The sequence below is a fragment of the Epinephelus fuscoguttatus genome, linkage group LG22 (assembly GCF_011397635.1).
Source record: "Epinephelus fuscoguttatus linkage group LG22, E.fuscoguttatus.final_Chr_v1".
NCBI lineage: Eukaryota > Metazoa > Chordata > Actinopteri > Perciformes > Serranidae > Epinephelus > Epinephelus fuscoguttatus.
The window spans coordinates 26,608,185-26,624,989 of record NC_064773.1 but is presented as its reverse complement, the minus strand read 5'-3'; the positions used below and the strand labels follow the sequence as shown (position 1 = coordinate 26,624,989).

Genomic DNA, 16,805 nt, shown 5'->3' with positions numbered 1-16,805 from the left:
AAACGTGCACAAGGTCAGGTCATCATGTTTCCACCTGGAGGATTGAGATGTGTCAGTGTTCGGGTGGAGAAACTGGTTGTGAAACTGTTTGTCCTGATAGTGAGACACTTTTTAAACTTTGCCTTAGAATAAAAAAAAGTGTGTGAGTGTGAGAAAGATAAAGTTTATATAAGAACACAGAAGAAATTTCTGGGGTTTTATATGATAAGATTATCTCCTTTATTTAACTTACAGGAACACTCTTATTTTTACTGGAAAGACTCACAGTGAAGAAAACATGCCTGCTGGATAAAAGATGCTTATGATTCAACTAAGGCTTGTACGGTTTTTTTTTCTTATGTCTTATTGTTTTCTTAAGTATGAACACGTAACTTTTCACATATATTGCAAATGCAGAGAGTTTGACAGTGATTTAGATTGTATTTTGTCCCAGGAGGATAAACTGCTTGTCTGTCCAGGCCAGCATTTCCTAAAAATAGTGATGAGTCCAATGGGGCTAGGCTGAGAATAAGGTAATTAAAATAATATTTGTTAGGAAAACACTTGATTAACTCTCAAGTCTGTAATGAAATGAACTTTGATGGACATCTTGCTAAGCACAAAATGAGTCATTGTTCCTGGTTTGAAATATTATTTACCAAACACTGAGTAATTCAGGAGACTTTGTTAGTTACCACTAATGCATATATCCCCTGACTCCCTTAGAGCCTCACACTGAATCATCATCCAGCAGGGTATGGGACTATGAGACTATGAGTCTGACAGCCAGAGAGGAAGAGAGGAGACAGCCAGTCTCCTCCAGTGTTTAAGTCAATAGTCACACCAGTTCATTACATATAGTACCAGTACACACTTACAACTTCAGCACTACAATGCAGTAATACAATGTGCAGCATGTACTTTGTGCTTTCTAGTATATCTGATAAACATTAGTAAGTAGAATGAAAAAAAACCTTCACATTTTCATCCACCTTTTTGTTAATAGTTCACATTTTTGCCATGTATAAAGAAAATTCAAAGAAGAGACTTCCTGCCGTTTTTCAGAAGAATACAGTGGGAGAAGTTGAACCAACTATTTTGAAGCGGTAACAACGGTCTAAATTATATGGCTGTGGATTTTTTTTTTTAGCTTACCATAATTTTTTTGATATACCATACTATGAATTTTGTGTGATATACATGGCACTTTATTAATGTATTATGAATTTCTTTTGACATATTATACTATGTTCTTTTTATTCATTTTTTAACATACTATACTATGTTTTTTCATTCAAGAAGTATTTAATTACTTTATTAATAAAGTAATAAAATACTTTATTACTAGTCCATACCCATTGAGTGCACAGTTGCCCACGTAGAGTTTCACATGGTGTGTGTTTGGGATACAGGTCATAAGAAATTGCAGATTAAACAGTCAACTGAACCCATTAAGAAGAGCAATGTATTCAGACAGAGTTTTTGTGAATTTGATAGTACGATTGCAGCCACAGCGACCTGTTGCATTTTAGCCATTTTTTTGTTGCTATAGCACCACCCAGTTGCCAATTAGAGTTACATTTCTCCAGTCACGTTGAGGCGTCCTGTTCTACATACCAAGTTTAGTAAAAATCGATATGGCGGTTAGGCCTAGATAAGAAATGAGCATCCTCCCATGACCCTCTACCACTGTGCCAAATTTCACATGGATTGACCAAGTCAGTGAGGAGAAAATCGGAACAGACACACGGACACACACACAGACAGATTTTCGTCATTATGTCGTAAGATAAGATATAGTAAGATAGTATGATTAGATATAGTGAGATGACTGTTGTATTACATTTTTATGACATACTGTACTTTGACTTTCTATTCCATTTTTTATGATTAACTGTACAGTGGCCTTTTTTATTCCTTTTTAATAGCATGCTATAATATGACCTTTTTTTTGACATTCCATACTATGACTTTTGTGTGACATACTACACTATGATTATTTCAATCCATTTTTATGACATACTATACTATGACAATTTTTTGACAACTATAACTTTTTTTATTCCATTTTTATGACATATGGTATTTTGATCTTTTTTTATGAAATACTATACTTTAAATGTATTTTTTTCATGTCATACTATACTATGGCTTCCTTTAAGACAAACTATACTATAGTTATAGTGTCACTTCTTATGACTTGAGTACTTATGTCTTAAGCCTTATGTATTCTTATGACCTACTAAATTGCGACTTTTTTAATCTATTTTCATGACATGCTATACTGTGATTTTTTTTGTGTCTTGTTTATAACAAACTATACTATGACAGTTTTTATGATAAAGTATTCTATTCTATTTTTATTTTCTTTTTTATGACATACACTACTGTAACAGCTGCCATCATCGAGTCCATCCTCAGGTCCTTCATCACCATCTGATATGTGTTGCCATTGCCGAGGACATACGCAGACAAGCAGCGTATCGTATGGTCTATGGAGAAGGTCATTTGCTGCAATCTAACATCTCTTCAGAACCTGTGGCTTCCAGGACTGAGGCAGGCAGGAAAGATGTTTTAGAACTTTACTGCAGTGTACCCCTCGGGGCTGAATACACTAAACAGTGCAGTGGTGAGAAAAACAGCATCACCATGGAATCTGATTGTAACCACAGAGATATCAGTAGGCCGCATACATTTAATATAAAACCACAAAATGTATTCATTTTTTGACCTGGATACAACATATCGAGGACAACCTACATGCCTGTACAGTGACCCTGGACCACTTTAAGCAACCGACATTGTGACCTCTCGACCTTGTCTCAAGTCACACCCCCTGGTATTTAGGTCAGGGTTTAATATGCCACTGACAACCAATCACATTCCTCTGCTCTGCTGTGCACGTTCAAGACATGCTCACACCATCAGTCTCACACCTGGTTCTCACATATACACAGACTACACACACTGCTGATTGAGGCTTGACTGTGGCCTAAACAAACCTGCTGCTGACCCTGAAACCCAGGACAGATGCTTGTACGTTTGTGTGTCAGTAGTTTTGCTCTTGTTAAGTTTTGTACTTCATTCAAAATCTGTATTGTAACCAGGCTGTATTTAGCTGAACTCGTCTTTATTAAAACAGCAGAACAGATGTATTTCACTGTTTTTTGTTAGCACTAATACTCGAGTAACATGTTAATAACAATACTTGTGTCGTGGTTCTGTTTTAGTCTTCCACAGCAGGTCAACTCTCAGCTTCTCTTCATCCATATTCTGTTGACCTTTCACCCCTGCAGCATGAATGAGGGAATCAAATCTGTCAAATGGGCCTCTATTCTGCTTTCTGTTTTTCTATCCAGCCCGTTTCCCTGATCTGAATTAAACCTGCTCCAGTGGGATCCTTCCTGACGTATTTCACCGGAACCTCCAGGGCCCTTCTGGTGCACTTACATAAGTTCTGAATGAGGCTGGGGCTGCGCTCACCGTCCCGGTCCCCTTCCATCATGGCTAAGTTAAGACTCACCAACCCTGGGGATGTGTTAACACTACGGTGGAACCGGTGTTATGTCAGACAAAATTCAGAGAGGGAAACTAGGCTTCTTGGATATACTGTATATTGCTCTGTGACAGGGTGTGTGAAAGTTTAGTTTTTAGGTTTGCTTGGAAATGTTTATACCAGGATGAAATATTTCGCATTTTAAAAGAGAAAAACAACTACAGCAGAGTCACCATGACTAGGCTGATTTCTAACAGTAAATTTTAGAGATTATTAAGCAATACTGACTCTAACAAATGTTAAATTCAGACAACAAAACTTAGATTTACATGGAATAATGATACATAAATAAAGAATCGTAAACTACACATAGTTTAAACCATTTATTTTGTGCTGACATGAAGGTATTTTTCATCACAGAAAAAAAGAATAATCTACAAGACTGACTCATCACTACATACAGACACTCGACTGCTGTTTGGGAAATCTTAAAAAAAGGTTTATGTACAAGTGAGGAGATGATGGTGTCTGTCGGTGTCTGTCGGTGCCTGGGGAGATGTCAGACCTGCTCGCCGAGATCCAAAACTCGAAACTTGTCTAGATTGTAGAAGCAGGCCTTGACGACTCGCCCGCCGAAATAACGCCCATTCAGATCCACCACAGCTGCAGAGGAGAGAGAGACGGTTAAGGTCAGACTGTACCCAAAGCACGCAGATAAACTTTTCAACAACAGATACTTTGACAAGGTTTATTTCTCGTGAAGCGTCACATCTGTATACAGTATCTCACATAAGTGAGTACACCCCTCCCATTTTTGCAAATATTTCATTATATCTTTTCATGGGACAACACTATAGAAATGACACTTTGATATAACTTAAAGTAGTCAGTGTACAGCTTGTATAGTAGTATAGACTTACCTTCCTCTGAAAATTACTCAAAACACAGCCATCAACATCTAAACAGCTGGCAACATAAGTGAGTACACCCCACAGTGAACATGTCCAAATTGTGCCTAAAGTGTCAATATTTTGTGTGCCAACCATTATTATCTAGCACTGCCTGAACCCTTTTGGGCATGGAATTCACCAGAGCTCACAGGTTGCTTCAGAAATCCTCTCCCACTCCTCCATGATGACATCATGGAGCAGATGGATGTGAAGACACCTCGATGTTACTTTAAGTTATATCAAAGTGTCATTTCTATAGTGTTGTCCCATGAAAAGATATAATGAAATATTTGCAAAAATGGGAGGGGTGTACTCACTTATGTGAGATACTGTATATTTCAGCTGGAATTTCCTCAGTGTCCCAGAATGTCTTTTCCCAAGCTGAAGGGGGTTTTAATGTGACTCTCCTGTGATTAAGTTCTTTGTATGACTGTTAAAAAAAGTCCTAGTTGCTGTAAATATGCTGATGTAATGCTACCAGGAAGAGGAGAAACACACCAAACTGAATAAAGCCATGACTGTTTTTAACAGTTTGATAGTTTCATGGTGTATTTTTCCCTTTAACATCCATGGCAGAGGCCATTTGTCTTGTTCTTGAAAGAAATTATTTGATTTCTGTGGAACAAACTGTTGTGAAAAGCAGCTGAGTAATGTTAACACCTTGCTCTAAGTGCCAGTGATAAAAGCCCAAAAAAGAAAAACAACTTTGCTTTGACTTCAACACTCCTGGGAAGAAAAAAAAAAGGGAGGTGGGGGGGGGGGGGGGGGGGGATATATGACCTCAGCGTTATTCCCCAGGATTTGTCACTTGTGTGCTTCCGCAGAGGCATCACACAGTGTCCTCATGCTCGCACACACACACACCAAACTAACCCCCCTTTAGGACAACCGAGACACACAGCATTCATTCTGTCCTGTCTAGCAGTGTTAACCTTATCAATGAAGCGAACAACCTTGTATTGTCAGTGTGTGTGTGCCTCCAGTGATAGGTCTAATCCATTTTCCTAGAACGACCTGAGCACCTCATGCAGCACAATGCATGTACGACTTTTTATTCATGTGTTTGCGCGTCAGCTCCAGTGGGCTGACACTGAATGTACAAAACAAAGTGCGTTATGTTGCCATGATTAGACGGTGTGAGTCAGATGTCACTGATTGGGCAAAATGATTTAGTTGTGAATCTCATCACATCCTGAATTACATTCGTGCATGGAGACAGCTCGATATATCCTATTAAAGGAACAGTTTCTAATATTTTGGGCCCTTCTTAGGGCTCAAACAATTTCTCAAGAACAAAATTACCAAACCTATAACTATGTAACTATATACATCACAATGTGTGTTGCACTGATGATTATAACTGTCACACAACGTGCTTGCGCTGCGACAGGTGACATGATTTGATGGCTGGGAATTTCAAATGATGGCACAAAGAGGGGAGTTAGAAGAGAAAAAAATAGACATGCTCCTATCAAACCAGGAGCCAGTTAGCCAGGAAACCAGAGAAAATAAAGTCCAGCATACAACCCCTAATAAACCACTATTTGTTTTCACATAAAAAGAAAAAAAAACAAAACAAGAAATACAGTGTGCATTACTGAGCTTTAAATATGCTGGTAGGAAGATTCTTTCAGAGTTTGGACAGAGCCAAGTAACCCCATTCCTAGTCTTTATGCTAAGCTAGCTAACTGGTTTTTGGCTACAGCTTCATATTTAAGAGACAGACTTGAGAGTCTTATCAATCTTCTCGACTAACTCTCAGCAAGAAAGCACATAACCACATTTCCCAAACACTGAATATGATGATATTACGGATATCCTCAGTGCTCCTACGCTGGAATGATCATAGGAAGAAGGACAAACTTTACAGCTAATGTCAACCTGAAACCTAATGAAGTGACTTCACTGAAATTCCACACAGCCACAGAAGGAAATCAGGTGAAACTGGGTCAAACCCCAGCATGTTGCTCTTTGAGCAAACACTAAATATAATGGTCAACTCCAGCCTGTTACTGTGTGACCATGACCTCTGACCTCCCTATCCAGGAAAGACACGTGGCAAGTGGCTTTCCCTTCTGAAAGCAATAAAACCTTTCATGATTATCTACAAAAACAGATCACACAGTGTGGCAATTTAACCATAACTGAGTCCCTCTGTATTGTTACTTGAGTGTCTGTCCCGCTTTCTGAGCGATGTGATGTAAGCGCGGCTCTGCCGGTGCCGCAGGGAGATGGCAGGGTTGCTGGGCCGCATATGATGTAAGACCGCAGGGAGTCTCACCTTGTTTCTGATCTGGGCCAACCAATTTAGAATGGGACACAGTTTCACCCACATTATTAGAGCAGTTACACAATGGTGGGAAAAGGGCGATGCAGTTACGTAAGATTGAACGCGCACCCCAAAAAACTGCTGCTTCTGGATGGAAATGACCCACTGAAAGCAGAGTCACAATGGAAATGTTGAAGATGGTGATTTTCAGTGATGAGGTTGTCACTAACAACAAACGCAGGCTCAAGTTTGGAGCATCAACAAGGGTCAAGATTTTTTTCTGACCTTCTGAAGCTCTAGTGACATTTAACCCATTTTGAAGCAACATGACCTGATGCAGGTGTCTTTGTAGAGACAAATCTGCTGCCATGTTAGTTTTAGGGGGGACCTATTATGCATTTCCTTATTTTCTGTCATATATAATGTTACAATGTCGGATGTTTATATAAGTGATGCCAACATTTCAAATAATGAGATACACGTGGGGTAATCCCTGTGAGCAAAACCTCAGGCTTGAGATCATTCTAAAAAACTGTTTCCAAAAGTTTTCCTACTTTGACTATGAGATGACGTCAAATCATGACAGATTTCTTTGCATGGTCATGTGCGCTAGGCATGGTGCTACATGTAGCTACATGCTAACATCACAGACACGTGTAAACTTGGTTGCCGAAGTTGTTACTATCTCCCCCATTTCAGATCATGTTCCTGCTGGAACATGTCTGGTTGTGTTTAGAAGCTTATATTGGTGAATTTTAATGAGAGAAAGTGCCGCTATACACAGTTATTCCCTGGCAGCAAGTACATTGCTACATGTAGCTACATGCTAATGTCAAAGAAACATGTAATCTTGGTTGCTGATGTTGTAATTTCACCCCCAATTTCGGATCATACTCCTGTTGGAACATGTCTGGTTGTGTTTAGAAGCTTTTATTGGTGATTTTTAATGAGAGAAAGTGCTGCTATACACGGTTATTCCCTGGCAGCAAGTACATTGCTACATGTAGCTACATGCTAATGTCAGGGAAACACGTAATCTTGGTTGCTGATATTGTTAGTTTCGCCCCAATTTTGGATCATATTCCTGTTGGAACATGTCTGGGTGTGTTTAGAAGCTTTTGTTGGTCATTTTTCACATAAAAAAGTGCCGCTATTCTCCGTTACAGTCATTCCCCCGGCTGCAATGACGATCCACAGATAAGGATGACCCAGAAAAAACTGACCACTGAGAGCAGACTGGGCTTTTTGAGAGGGGCTCTTAAAGAAATAGGCGTTAAAACAGAGCGTTTCAGACAGAGGATGAATACAGGTGTTCCAGCACAGACAGTACGGGGATAATAAAGTGTTTTTTTGACAATTAAAGCATGTCAACATGTTCTAGTAGAAGCCCAGAATACAAGTATGAACCAGGAAAATCAGCATAGAAGGTCCCCTTTGGATTTTAAGTGTCTGTTGTGTTCAGACTTTCAGTAGATCTACCAGCAGAGGCCTCATTTATGATTGTGCACGAGACGACAAGGGTATACTGACCTTTGATGGCCGACTCCACCCTCTCGAACTCCAAAAAAATCCTAACAGCTTCGTCATCCGGCACTGCTGCAATCTGAGAAGCAAAGTGTGTTTTAGGGGTAGTCCTGTTTGATCAAAAAATTCACTTCACACTTCATTCTTTCTCTCACCTCAAAAATGACACATTTAACCACTTTGCCATATTTCTCGCACTCTTCTTTGGTCTCTCCCTCCAAGTCTTCATCCACCTCTCCTCGGCCCACCATGTTCTACAAGAAAAAACAGACATTAGGCCTACTTGCATTCAGACAATAGCAGATAATGAAATCTGATGTAACCACTGGTAGGTCTGCGCTTCAACTGCTCAAGAAGATCTTCTATTGCCTCCATTTTCTGACTTCTGATTAATTTTCCGAATTGGACTACACTTCATAATGTGATGGTGTTGAATGTTGATAATTGTTGTTGTTACATGCTATTCTATGATACTGAGCCCATCTAGAAAAATGCACAAACACGAACATACCCTCAGTAGAACAACTTTGGTCGGGTTTTTGAGGATCTCTGTGAGCGGGTTTGCCTCCGACTTCTTGGAAGAGTCAGCTGGTTGGATGGAAACAAGAAAAATTGTCATTTTTTTTTCCTCTTTCTTGAAAGACTATCCACAGACTGGAGCGACTGAAGGTGTCAAACAATACCATTTATCATATTCTATTGCACTTGATTCAATACATGTGGTATATTAAATAATTCTAAAATTCTTTTGTTCCACAGCGGTTGAAAAATACAGTTCTGTGTTTGCTGAGCGAAGCGATAGCCAATTTGTCTGCCATGTCTGGCTGTTTTCGTCATATTTTAGCACTGCTGCTTTTTGTGCGCTGTACGTGCTTCTGAGGAAACACTCTAAATGGGTCACTCAGGTGTAATGCCATTGTTAGTGTTGCTATAGAGTGGACTAAGCAGCAGAAAGATAAATGTCTATATACATGTAGCTACACAGTGCATATTACATCTTAACTTTTCAGCTAGTCCTTGGTTAACTCTGACACTACGACCGGTGGTCCCCAAAACTAGTACACAGGGCCAAAAAAGGTTCCTCAGGTGGGACCCGGCATCCTGACACTGACTTTCATTTGAGAAGAGGGAGAGAATATCAATGAGTGACTGTGTTCTCACTTAAACTCTGCACTGTATGACTGTAAATTTCCACGGCCTAGGAAAGTTCAATCAATATTTGTGAACATGAGCTCTCACAGAGCAAGAAACCAGAGAAGCTGCTCCACAGACAATGAATGGGAGCCTGGTTTTGTGAAGCAGAATGTTCTTTCTTTTTTATACCCAGATGAGTTTTATTCTGTTGTAGTGTTCTCAGCTCTGAGACAGACAACATATCCATATACTCAGAACATTCTGGACGGTCTCAGTGTCATCTACATCTTTCTCAATTCATTTTCTGAGGAGCAACTCCAGACTTTATACTTTACAGCATCTCAAATTTGAGTTTTAGGATATTTATTAATATTTTTAGACTGTCTCAGACCATAGGAATAACAGGTATGAGTGTTGAAAATGATTACTAGCACACATCCAGCAGAAGAACATGCAAAGCTATTCTACTAATTGCCATGTTGTCACATCTTAATACAGAAATTATACAGAACTACTCTTGAATGGCAAGGTTTGGGGCATAAAGCATCACTATGTTCAATTTGGTAACTGTTTGACAATAGCTAAAGTCATACATGCTTCTAGAATAAAAGACCAGCAGCACACTGTATGTAATAGGAGAGATAAAATGAGAGTGAAGACCAACCTGCAGCGCCTCCGCCTGCAGCCTCAGCAGCACCTGCCTGGCTGGACCCCGCTGTCAGTGACACACACACACACACACACACACACACACAATGAAAAAGTCTAAAAATGTGCAAACAAAGTCCCAGTGAAACATCTAACTCATCCTGGAATAACACCTTGACGGTTACTGATGAGTGACAAGGAAAATACACATGAAAAGATCAAATGCGTCTCTTGGGACTAAAAACCAATGTAGGTCAGAAACAGTCTGAGACCAAACAAGAAATACAAGGGCTAGAGATGAAGAACAAGCGAAAGTTGGTTCATGCGGCTGACAGGTGCAGCCACATCCACAGGAATACCTTTTCATTTTGAAATGGCGTTTTAGAGCAAAAACAATCTCTATATACATGAGCATTTCAGCACTGTCTCCAAATTTATCTGTCTACATTAACACACCTGAAAAAGCATATTACATGACCATTCACGTACACTGGGCATGCACTTGCCAGTGTAAACAGGAGGCAGATTATCAGTTGGTTGCTTAGTTACAAAAAATACTACAAAGATGGTGAAAAATAAGATAATATAAGACAATAAGCTAAGAATAAGGGATTTCTTTGCTTAGATCAGGGGTCAGCAACCTTCACTATAAAAAGAGCCATTTCGACCAAAAAGGATTATAAAAATCTATCTGGAGCCGCAAACATATTAAACCTGGAGGTAAAACAGTCTGTTACATTTAAATTAGCCCGTCAGCATTACAAATAGATCTAACTGAGCATGCATCAATATGTTTCACCACCAGGTGGCACTGCGGTGGGCTATTCATGATTATGTGGAACTTTAACTGTGCAGCATTGGCGGTGAAAGCAAATGAATCTCTTCACGCAGAATTAAATTCTGTTTTCTTTAAAACTTTAATTTGGAGTCCACAGCTAGCCAGGCTAGGGAGACGCAAGACTACTGTCGCCACTGCTATTGATATTTGGCAAAATGTAGAGGAGACGGCGCTGGGCTGAGGATGACTGACACATATTAAAGAAACCTTTTTTGATAGGCTACTCATTTTTAGAAATGGAGAATGTAAGAATCACTTTAAGGCGACATCATTGATAAATGAAAATTAAAATGTTAAAAAAAATAACCGCTGTTAATTTCTATGTGATTTATTTTATTTTATTTTATTTTATTTTATTTTTTGTCAAAGCCAACAGGAGCCAGAGGAGAGAGGCTAAAGAGCCACATGTGGCTCCAGAGCCGCAGGTTGCCTACCCCTGGCTTAGATCGACGACAAGGCAGAACTGTTACTGAAACTAACGCATGAGTATAAAGCAGTTAAGGTGGAGAACAACAGATTGGGAGTCATTGCAAAGCAAATACGGCAACATTTTAGAGCAGTGCTGCAAGCATTATCCATCGCAGGAGGAAGCCATGGTAATGGGAAAGGAATAATGTTACCTTCACAAGAAGGATGAAATTACAAAAAGAACGTAGGCTTTTAAAGATCTCAGTTTTGGGGGTTCCAAAATGCCAAAGTAGTGTGGACGCTAGGCGCAAAAGTAGCAACAGTTATGGATTTTAACACGAAAACATAGTAATGTGGATGTAGCCTAAGAAGGACGTGAAGGAAAGCAAAGTGAAACATCAAATAAGTGGACAAGGACAAACAGAGTGACACACATAGCACTGATTGTGAGGAGAAAATTGGCAGCAAAGAAAACATGCAAAGGTAGTACTTACGTTTTTCTGCAGCGTCGCCTATGATGATCTTTCCTCCTCTCTTGCTGGTCTTCTCCACAGACAGCGCCGTGCTGAGGCCCTGCTCGTGCTTCCCCAGGCCCTGGCCTTCTTTGAAGCCGTACTTCTGCATGATCTTATGGGCCACCGTACCTCTGTGAGAAAAGATACGGAGAAGAAACTTCTGGATTTAATAATTGTCATTACAGTACATTTTTTATATTAAACTAGAAAGAAACTGCCTTGTGTGTGTGCTGTGAGTGTGTCACCCACCCCATGTTGGCCAAGAAGGAGCTGGTTGGTCCAGGCGGTGAACGCGGCCGCTCTGAGTCCTCATACATAGGTGGAGGGATGGCCGCTTTTGAGCCTCTGGCTGGACGACCTTCATCATCGTAGGAGAATGAAGTTGAGCCTAGTCACAGAAAAACACAACTGCTTTCAGCATGTAGTCTAGCAACCACAATTTTCAGTTCTCTGCCAAATCTACTGCTGGCAGCCAGAAGAAAACTGATATTTTAGACTGTCATTCTTTATACATATATTGTGTATTCTGTTGTTTTCTATTACTGCAACATCACAGCAGCTCTGTGAAGAACTGATGATGATACTGAAGATAAAAACAACATTCTGACTAGGAAAGCCTGCCTTTCTTTTTCCCTCCTTGTAATTTTACACTGATATTTACAATGCTCATGACACCTCAAACTCTGATTATGTAGACAATTCTGCCCTCTGCTGTAGACAGTAATAAAACAGACAGAGGCTGGATGTTCATCTGTGTGTTCTCCACTGTTTCACTCTGGAATCCAGATGCTAAAATAAAAAACAACTTACTAGGGGCACTGCAGGCTACAGAGTGTTCCACACACAAGCTCAATGAGTATTTAACATGTTACCTGGGATTTCAGGGACGAAAACAAAGTAACACTGAAAATCCTGGGATAACTTAACTGTCATTTCATGCAGGATTAACTTCAACCAGACTACTGCTCCTATTGTACTTCTCCTTTTCTTTTTCTGCTGCTATTACACTGCATTCATTCTGCTGATAATTAAACCATCACTACCGGCTGGATCATAAGACTTACCATCCCTGTCCACAAGGGAAGAAGGAGGGGCGATGGCTGCTCCACCTGGAAGAGAGAGACACAAAATCCATCATGTTAGAGAAGTGAAGTTTAGTTTTTGTTTTGGTTAAAACATGATGACTAAATTTGATGTATTTAATCAGACATGTGCTTCTATGTTTCCACATCATCATCATTTCATCTTGTTATTCATGATGCTAAAATGTTTATGTTCTATGAGGTACATATCCATAGTCCGTGTTTTATATACAATGGGTGTCACTCAGCACACTTTCAGTTCAGAGAAGGAGGCAGGAGACACCATGGAAGCTAAACAATCTACTGCTGTCCATTAACAGCTTCAGTTCTCCGCCTATGCTCTTGTCACAGCCACCAGACTCCTTTGACAAAAACATTAATATTGACTTGCTGCACACGGGACCTGCTGGTCCACCACTGCCTCAATCAGTTAGTTAGTTTGTTTGTTATTGTGTGACTTTGGTGAGTCTGAAGGAACCTTTTTAAAAGCCACAGTCACACAATAACTCAACGTTAAATTCATGTAGCTTTGGCTTTGCGTAGAGCGATATGACGTCTTCATTTCCTGTTGGAAAATGCTGTTAGATGCTAATACAAAGCTGTGAAAATATTCTAAATATAGAGATGGGACTTTTTTTAAGGCACCTAGAATACATTTTGCTGCTGCCCCCATCCACAGTAATACATTCCGTGTCAGTACCCCTGCCTGATTCACAAAACTGAAACACTGACTGCCATCGACTGCAGGTAACACACTGACTATGGATAAGTACCTCCTACAAACCCACTCGAAGAATCCTAACTGTCTTCAGGTCCCTGAGTTGTATACTATGCTCCTGCAGTTTACCCTCTCTCAACCTGTGACCAAAGAAAGGCTTGGTGGCCTCACACAGAAAATCTGTGAGGAAGGATAAACCTGCGTTTGAGGGGAAAAAATCTAAAGCGTACTTCCTAAAAGTAGACCAAGCTCATCTGGAGAGACTCTGGTTGATGACCAAATCATCCTGACAAAGTTGGCCATCAGGCTATAGCTCTGAACACATTAAAATATCCAAGGATGAGGAATGTTTCTACAGGTGCTCTATATGGAAGCCAAGTAAAGTAAAATACTCACTTCGTTTCCTCCGCTCTTTCTCATAGTCCTCTTCCTCATCTGACTCGCCCTCTGCTGCAGGGAAACGAGAGAAACCACTTGGAGCTCCACCATCGTGCCGATCTTTCCTTTTTCTGCAACACACAAAGTTCATGACTGAAACAGGAACCATGTGTTCCTACAAATATTCAGTGCAGAGGACTCTTTCTTTAGTTTCTAACAAATTACTATTGCATGACAATAACCTGTATTAGGCTACAAGCAAACAATTATAGAGGCAACAAGATTTCCAAGGACCCTATAAAGCAGTAAGAAAGAAAAACAATAAGTAATTTGACTTTGTACGAAAGTTTAAGTGGAAGAGTAGATCATTTTCCCCTTTTGCCTAAGATTATATTCTCTCATGTTTAATCCCTGCTGCTGTTTTTATCACTTAGTGAGCTGAGTAAATGATCACGTCAGTACTTCTCTCTCTCCTCGATCTCCTTCTGCCGCTCCTGCTCCCTCTGCCGCTGCCGTTCTTCTCTGTGTCGCTTCACCACCTTCTCGTAGTCGTTAGGGAACATTGGATCGTACTCATCTGCCAACGGGATCAGCACATCACCAGAGGAGAAACCGCTGGGCACAGCGTCCTGAAGCACACACCAACACACATACAGAAAAGGAATATAATGTTGTATGTTTTTTTTAAGTGTGTAATCACCTGAAAATAAGAATCTTTTTTTCGTTATCTTAGAATGAGCCGTTCATAGCTAATGTTACACAGGGAGCGGGTCCTCGCTGCCATGTTTCTACAGCAGCCCAGAACTGACAAATCAAACACTGGCTCTAGATAGGGCCATTCTCGTTTTTTGTGTTGGCTTCCATAGTTAACAGCCCCTCTGCGACGAGCAGTGTTGCAAAATCACTTCTTTTTTTTTTAAAGTGAAACTTTTTTTTTCTCAATGTTTTTACCAGTTTAAATCACCACATCTGTTCTTGGTTTTTTTTTTTTTTTTTGAGAAGAAGGGACCTTTGTGATAACTGGACTCCTGGTAAAAACCTCCTGAACATCTGGATCTTAAGTTCTTAAAAACAAAAAAAAAAAACAAAAAAAAAAGTAAGCACATATGAGCAGGTGCTGGGCTAATAGCCAAACATGTCAAACAGCGTTGGAAAAAAAACAATTTTTATGGTGAAACTGCTTTATTAAGTGTTTGTACAAGTTTAAATCACCTGATTTGTTTGTTTTAAAGAGGAAGAGACCTCAGCAGATAATTCGACCTGATAAAAAAAAATTCCTGAACGTCTGATCAGAAAAAGCTGAGCACACATTAAGTTGTCAGACAAAATAGATAGGCAAACATTAACAGGTGCTGGGCTAGCAGCCCACTTGTAACATGTCAAACAGCGTAGGGGAAACACTGATTTGTAGCATGAAACTGAAATTGGTTTATCAAACTACCTAGTCTGTTTTTTATCATGAACAATGAACACTGAAGGAATTCTAACCAGGGGAGGTTTCAGCTTGTTTCAGTCGCCAAATCCACCACTAGATACCACTAAATCTTACACACTGGACCTTTAAAAGTATTCTTCTGAGAATATTTATATGTATTATCAACACATAAGGTGTAGTCTTTGTGCAGTTGCATCACTACCCCATGACTCACTCTGTATCATATTAACATTACTTCCTAACATTTTCACTCTGCATCTCTGGCTAAGATCCAGACAAATCAAATCAAGAGAAAATAAAGCAGCTTGAACATTTTAAACATTTAATAAACTTGAAGACTTCATTAACACCAACAACCAGAATTACTGGATACAAACCTTAAGTCCAGCAGCAGCATGTGGAGGAGTGTCTGTGATCTGTCTGTCATCATTGGAACCTCCTCTCTTTAAATCAATAACTGGGGCCAACACAGTGGTCTGCTTCATCCGCTGGGTCTACACACACAGAAGCAAAATGACTGAATATGTACACACTGGATTTGTTGTTTTTTCTTGTTTCTGAATACTCTTCTTGTTAATGTAGCACACAATAGCACATCATCACGTCCATCTGCTGTAAATCACTTTTTATTCATTGTCATTTGTGTGGTTACATATCATTACATGTACCTTATCATCTCTGCTGTGGGTGCACGTACCCTCTCTATGACAGATGTGTTTATCCATTATTTTACCTGCGTACCGTACTTGTATGTGCCTACCTTGGCCTGAGTCAGAGCCGCCTTCTTCACTTTCAGCTGGGACTGCAGCAGCTTGAAGTTCTTGGACCATCCTTCGGTCTTGGTGTCACTGGCACCCACACCGAGGTCATCATACAGCGACATTGCTGCCTGTCAGTGCCTCTGTTTCCTGCAGACACGGAGACAAGAATCATTTGATGTAACGTTAACATAAACTGGCTTCAGGGGCATCACTTTTCTACAAGAATGTAGCTTAGCAGCAGCCTACATGGAAAGCTGGTTTACATTTATTGTAACTCAGTGGTTTAATCATTAAATGCAATGAAATTTTAGTCACTCAGCGTTAGTTATAGTTAGACCGCTAACTTAAACCCCAGCAGGCCAGGAGAAACTGGCTAAATATTACCGAAGCTAACGTTAGCTACCTAATGCTAACATAGCTACTTTACTGTCTGCTGCTAAGCGGATATTGTGAAAAACATATATACAATTAGCTTTTTTCAACTTACCTGCTTTAGAAACACCTGGACATTAACTAAATGTAAGTGTGTCACATTAATAAAGATTTAGCCGCACATTTGTATAGCTCTCCTCGCTGGCTGTACGTGACGGAAACCCGCAGCACAACAACAAAACTAAGCGCGACAGTCAACGACATTTGGCGGCAGTCTCCTGCTCTTTCGCCACCTAGC

The 16,805-nt window shown here is 40.1% G+C and overlaps 1 protein-coding gene across 1 annotated transcript; it reads right to left on the bottom strand.

Annotated features, from left to right (window-relative positions):
- Positions 1-3,845: 3,845 nt before the first annotated feature.
- On the bottom strand, positions 3,846-16,760 carry rbm17 (RNA binding motif protein 17). Its single transcript, XM_049566708.1, has 13 exons — positions 16,623-16,760; positions 16,135-16,282; positions 15,752-15,868; positions 14,402-14,568; positions 13,958-14,070; positions 12,826-12,870; positions 12,011-12,149; positions 11,741-11,892; positions 10,017-10,067; positions 8,730-8,806; positions 8,374-8,472; positions 8,225-8,297; positions 3,846-4,138 (listed from the first exon to the last, which is right to left on the bottom strand). The coding sequence occupies exons 2-13, from the start codon at positions 16,255-16,257 to the stop codon at positions 4,035-4,037; spliced, it is 1,260 nt and encodes a 419-aa protein (XP_049422665.1). The 5' UTR covers positions 16,258-16,282; positions 16,623-16,760; the 3' UTR covers positions 3,846-4,034.
- Positions 16,761-16,805: the final 45 nt, after the last annotated feature.